Source organism: Sinocyclocheilus rhinocerous, unplaced genomic scaffold (assembly GCF_001515625.1).
Source record: "Sinocyclocheilus rhinocerous isolate Xijiao unplaced genomic scaffold, SAMN03320098_v1.1 scaffold161, whole genome shotgun sequence".
NCBI lineage: Eukaryota > Metazoa > Chordata > Actinopteri > Cypriniformes > Cyprinidae > Sinocyclocheilus > Sinocyclocheilus rhinocerous.
The window spans coordinates 100108-106447 of NW_015627226.1; the positions used below are offsets into that span (position 1 = coordinate 100108).

Sequence of the window (6340 nt, forward strand, 5' to 3'; positions counted from 1 at the left end):
CTGACATACCTAAACCTACCCGTCTCCACCCCCTGATCCCTAAACCCACCCATATCCACCCCTAAACCTACCCATCTCCACCCCCTGATCCCTAAACCAACCCATATCCACCCCTAAACCCACCCATCTCCACCCCCCCGATGTGGATCCAACCATGCCCCCTGGATCTTGTGTTCTGCAGTGAGGGGGTACTGAGAAGAGTGGCCCAAGTCCAGTATGCAGTTATTAGTACACACAGAAAAAAAGGGGTTTAAAAGTGTACATTTTGGTGTACAACAGTGTGTCCCTGGAGCAGTACCCTTAAAAGGACATATTTGTGCCTTTTTTTTTTTTTTTTACCCCTAATAGGTACATATTAGTACCTTAGAGTAGTAATAAGGTACTAATATGTTCCTATTAGGGGTAAAAAAGGTACAAATATGTCCTTTTAAGGGACAAGCTCTTGTACCCCAAAAGGTACAATTCTGGCCCCTTATTTTTCTGTGTGTACCTCTAGATGACCAAGAGGTCAAAGTGGACTACACTGCACATACCTTTGCCTGCCAGGTTGCAGAGACGCCTACCAGTCAGTTTGTAAGCTACTTTTCTGATTTTGCAAGTCTTAAAACTCTGTAATATGGATGCTCAAAGTCAAGGAGTATTATCAACAAGAGAGATTTTCGGATGAGATTACTGCATTGGAGGCAGGAGCTACTATAAAAAAAAGTGACATCTTTAGGCTGGATCGAGAACTGGAAAAAGGCTGCCATGCCTGAGGAAGAAAGGTGTCCTGTTATTTTGTCCAAGGACTATTGTGTAATTTTATTGAAGTATTATGTGAAAATGAAAGTAATCAATATATAAATTAATATGCTGAATTATGTTAACCCTGGATGTCATAGAACGAATAATAGTCTTTTCATTAGACAGTAAACCTTTCATTAGACAGTATACCTGTGAACTTGAAATAATCTAATATTATCAGGAACACGTATAATGGTCTTTTCATTAGACAATGGACCTTTCAGTAGACAGTAGAAGTAAACATGAAATAATCTAATATTATCAGGAGCAGGTGGATGGATTTGACGCACACCTCCTCATGTGACCACTACCAACCAATGAAATAAAAGCTTTTTTACAAAAATGGCTGATTGGACCATATTCCACCATTAGAAAACAAGGCCAAAAGGGTTGGAAACAATTGTGGCAAATCAGGTATCTATAACCAATAAAAAATAACCGGAACAAAGAAAAAACAGAAAATGACCAAATTTGGAGAGAACAAAGGGTATATAATATAAGCTGACAAACAGAGACTTTGGAATGATTTGGAATGCTGTGACTGTCTTCCCGGCTTTGTTTCTTTGTTAAATAAAGTCTTATTTTTTGACATCTGGAACTCTGCTTCTCCACTTCATTGGCCGCACCCAAGAAAAATCCACAACAGGACCAGGCTATTTCCCAACTTATCTTGAAGGATATACAACAGCAATTGGGCCATGCAGGAAGAAATGGATAAAGCCACAAATAAGTTTAATGGTGGGAGACATTGTTGTCATCATGGATCGTATAGCTCCTCTCAGCTCCAGTTGGGAAGAATAATCTAAACCTATCCTGATAAAAGTGCATTTGTTTATTGCTGGATGATGAGATCCAAAGCCGAATCGGAATTTCAGTACAAAGACGTTTATGGCTCCTTTTATGTAGATGCTGTTTAATTGTGGATTGATATTATGGAGTCAGGGTGTAGGAGTTTAAATGTAATGATTATTTCAACACTAGAGATGCGATGTGCACATCACACGATATTAACCTTCCCTTGAGGTTGTATTGGACAGGTACGGGTGGCAGGGACATATGGTTCTTACCATAGCTCCACATGTTTTGTAAATGTTGTTTATCCATTAGATTAACGAGTCAAGAAACAGACATTGCTTTGTGGAAATTGTTTATTCTAATCTGAGTCGAGAACAACTTACCACCCTACCCTGGTTATAGGAAAACCACTACAAACAGTCATACATTTTTGAGAAAGAGTGACTCCTACATGATTTATAAAGTTACACCGGTAATAGAGAAGAGGAAACCCTTAAACATTAATTTGATTGTTTTGTTGCGTCAATGTTTCTATGGCACAGATCTGATCTTCATACAGATGGATTTCATACCGACATCATAACCCTTCCAGGTCTTCCATACATTTCCAATGCCGGTATGGGTGTTATCTTCTCCCCATATATACATACCATTGGGGTTTGTCTTCATGCAGTGTTTGTACCAAAATGCCCCGAGACGGAGTTTGGCACAGTTGTTGTTGTCGTCGGAGTCTTGGTCTTCGTCTAAGGTTGTGAACTTCTGTCCATCATGCTCAGATAAAGAGTCGCCTGCAGAGAGGAAGAGCATCACTGAGAACAATAACTCAATGGAAATGACTTTTCATGTGTATAAACAGTGTTTGGTAAGTTACTTTCAAATGTAATTAATTACTAACTACTGACAACTTCAACAGTGTAATTAGATTACTGTACTAATTACTCTCTCTGAAAAGTATTGAATTGCTTTGTAAATCCCATATTAACCACGACTAGTTGAACAATACAAGAAACTCTAGCTTTTAATTCTTTGAAACAAATAATATAAAATTGCATCAACTATCCTTGAACTAACCAAAGAGTTTACATAAAAAAAACATACATTATAACATTAGACGTTAAATAAAAAATAAGAGTAATCCTTTCCTTTTTCAACAGAAAAGTAATTAAATTACAGCAATTATTTCTTTAGTAAAGCATTACACTCAACACTGAGTATAAATGAAAGTGTCCTACCTGCTCCTCCATCAGTGAATCCTGAAACATGCAGTTTATAGCCGTCAGCTTCAGGATCCACAGAGAAGGACGAGTACAGAGCGAACACTTTATTTCCTTGAAAGTCCTCCAGATCCACTCTCAGCATGTACTTGTTCTTACGTGTCAGCTGGTACATGTTCTCCAGCCCTGATCATACACACACATGAAGAACACCTTCAACCAAACACTGGACATGAACATCCACACAAACACACACACGCTGTGAGATCTTACCCAGCCAGTATTCTCCCTCCACATTCCCAAATCCTCTCTTGTACTGATTCCACGGCCGATAGAAATTCACACTGCCGTCCATTCTCCTCTGAATCACCTGTGATGGGTTTATAGAGAATATATGATTCAGAATGAATGTGCTGATGTGTGTTTAATGATCTAAAGTCGTACCGTCCATCCTCCTTTATCTTCTTCATTCCCATCTGAGATCATCTGACAGTAAACCCAGGCCGGAGCGTTACCTGCTGGATAGATGGCATAAGTCCCATTGACTGTTTGTCCTGGGTTATAGATATCAGAACAGTCATTTTCAACCTGACTGCATTCACTCATCAGTACAGCTGGAAGAAAAACCGCCAAAAACTCCCAACATCTACACAAGACACAGAGAAAGAGATGAACATCACACTGAAATGAAGCTGAAACTGTCAGAAATGTAGCTATTGATGAACTTACTGCCATCTTCTCAGTCTCTTTTCAGGGGATCACAGCAGAGATCTGTTTTATCTAGATGGAAATAACAGAAAATCTTCATATATTCATATTTGGACGGTTTATTTTCTGAGAGTTGTATAAATGTCCGAATGTTCTGTAAGATAAATGAATGAAACCGTAGCTCACCGTTTGTTGTGTTATTCGTGTTCTTCAGTCTGACACAAACACTCTTTATATCTGTCAGATTCTCAGACTCCTCCTCTGTGTTACAGAAGAAATTTACATTACAAAGACACATATTTTGGATGCAAATAAAATGCAAGTTAAACATGCTGTCACAAGCTGTGATTGCAGTGCCTTGGCCCTGATTGCTGTTTGAATGGAAGCAGTCCATAGAACCATCTGGTCAAATGTTGTAAAAAAAAAAAAAAGGCACATAGATAGAGGAGAAATGTATTGCTCAGTGGTTGTCTTTTCTTAAGCTCAGGAGACTTAGTTGTGATTCTCATATATCTCTCATTTTAGTATCACCAGTGCTTCGGATGTCTCTCCTTAAGTTCCTTAAGTTCCAACACAAATGTCCAAAATGAGAATGTGGTGTGAGAAACATCGCTTTATTGTCTTGCTGTAATCTCTTTCGAGACGCCTATATATATATATATATATATTCTCTCAGCTCAGAATAATAAGGACTGATTCTCTTATGTGTCTTATATGACTCTTATTTGTCTTTAGATGTCTTCAATTTTATTTTAGGTGAAACATGTTACATTTTACATTTGTCCTAATATTGTAAATACTGAAAATATCCTTTAAATAGTCATGTACCCAATGCCTTTATCAGCAACAGTAACCCTGGACCTGAATGGCTTATGACCAAATCCTCAACTATTTTGATTATTAATTCATATTATATGGTGGTAATAAGAAATGTTTGAGTTCATACTGAGACATTTGACTTGGTGCACACTTTGTAAAGTTGTTGAGATCACTTCTAAACACATGTGAGAGCACCACAATCTCTAGCAAAGGAGGAAGATCTGAGCACAGTGTGTGTTGTTGACATCTCTTCTAAACTTTAACGGAAACCAATGTGAGAGTATTAGAGTTTTTGTCTCTGGAGGCAAATGTGAGAAGAAGGAAACACAAGCAGAAGTCTCCATTTGATGTTCATGTAGCCTCATTTATGTCTAGGAGAAACATTTGAGATTACCTTTCCTTTGGGTGAACATTACTTTTGAAGCTAAATATTTCTCTGATTCTGGAGCTCATGTCCAGTCTAATGCATACCATGGGTGCATCTCAATCAGCTCCCTAGCCCATTAATCAGTATTTCATGTACACAATTTTGGAGTACTGGTAAGGAGCCAGGCTCTTAACAGCTTGACAACATCGCTACAGCTATTTATGAGCAACAACAGAGCTGATATACTTTTTTGACAATATTTTTATTGCTGTTCAACGTAAATTATGATCATTTTCATTCACAAAGAAAAAGGTATATATTTTCAAACAGCAATTAATATTTTCATAACCAAATATGCATTGTCGAAATGCATTTCACAAATGCAAAACACACATACAAGTCTGCACACGGAGTTTTGAATGTTGCATATTTGCAAGTTGTTTCTTGAGTGTGCATTTGCAAACAGTCACCTTTGATTTGTGTTTGTGTATTTTGAGACTTTCCTGGCAGGTCTGGTTTCATCAGTGTGTCCGTTTGAGGATTTTTCTGGCATTTCTCTCTACAGATACTCTCAAGCTCAGTCAGGTTGGATGGGAACAGTAGACAGTCATTTTCGGGTCAGAGAGCTCCAGAGAGCTCGATAGTCCACTTTAGACATTCTATTAACAGTAAGTAACTTTACAACTACATGTCAACTAGCAGTTAGTAGAGTATTAGTAGACTGTCTGCTTAATATCTTCTAACACTTTCTTTGTCAACTTATTCTACTAACCCTAAACCTACCCTAACAGTCTACTCTGAGAGTTAGTAGACATGTAGTTGCAAATTAATGAGAATTAGTTGACATGTAGTTACAAAGTTACTTATAGTTAGTAGAATGTCTAAAGTGGACTATCGAAATAAAGTGTAACCAGAAAAACTGCAATCTTCAGTAGCTCTGAATGAAAATCTGTGCTTTTGGACCTTTCAAAATATTTGGTCCGCTCCTTGTGTGCTTGCAGATCACTGAAATCTCCATCACTGTTACACCTTTCTGTGAATTTCTTCAGGTTGGTGACCCGATCAAAGCACTTTGCATCATCAATTGGCACCCCCTTTTCTCCCAGGTATTTGATACAGGCCTCAATGTCATTCCAGTCAGGTGTCTCACTCAGATCCATCCACATGAAAGAGGAGAACTCCTCCAGATGTTCCAGGCATGAACTGTACAGACCCTGTACTTGAAATGGTCACACCGCTTACCGAGTCCATCCTTGTGCTTCTGTGCCAATAGTCCCTTCACTTTAAGAGACATGAATAATAATAAACTTTATTTTATATAGCACCTTTAAAAGTAGCATCTCAAAGCGCTTTACATACATATCAAAATATGAAGTTAAAAGATACACACAACAGTACAGGCAGTAAAGAACTAACCAAACAATACAAAGCCAATATAATAAAAGACAAAGTAATCACATAAAAGCTACCCTAAAAAAGTAAGTTTTAAGGGACGATTTAAAAACACTAAGGGATTCTGCATTCCTAATCTCAGAGGGCAGGAAATTCCACAATTTATAAGCCAAAGAAGAGAAAGCCCGATCACCCATGGTTTTTAGCCGAGTTGTTTGAACAGTTAAAAGACCAGCTTCAGAAGAGCGTAGAGCACATGTAG

The 6340-nt window shown here is 38.1% G+C and overlaps 1 protein-coding gene across 1 annotated transcript; it reads right to left on the minus strand.

Annotated features, from left to right (window-relative positions):
* Positions 1–2109: 2109 nt before the first annotated feature.
* LOC107722343 (microfibril-associated glycoprotein 4-like) lies at positions 2110–5852 on the minus strand. The gene is made up of 5 exons (XM_016530671.1): positions 5650–5852; positions 3237–3438; positions 3066–3162; positions 2811–2978; positions 2110–2366 (listed from the first exon to the last, which is right to left on the minus strand). The coding sequence occupies exons 1-5, from the start codon at positions 5850–5852 to the stop codon at positions 2110–2112; spliced, it is 927 nt and encodes a 308-aa protein (XP_016386157.1).
* Positions 5853–6340: the final 488 nt, after the last annotated feature.

Excerpts from the sequence above, each read along its gene's own strand:
- LOC107722343 (XM_016530671.1), bottom strand. The coding sequence starts at position 5,852 with ATGTGGATGGATCTGAGTGAGACACCTGACTGGAATGACATTGAGGCC. Across the intron at positions 3,439-5,649 it reads CGGACCAAATATTTTGAAAG|ATGTTGGGAGTTTTTGGCGG; the intron begins GTCCAAAAGCAC and ends TGTCTTGTGTAG. Across the intron at positions 3,163-3,236 it reads AAGATAAAGGAGGATGGACG|GTGATTCAGAGGAGAATGGA; the intron begins GTACGACTTTAG and ends AACCCATCACAG.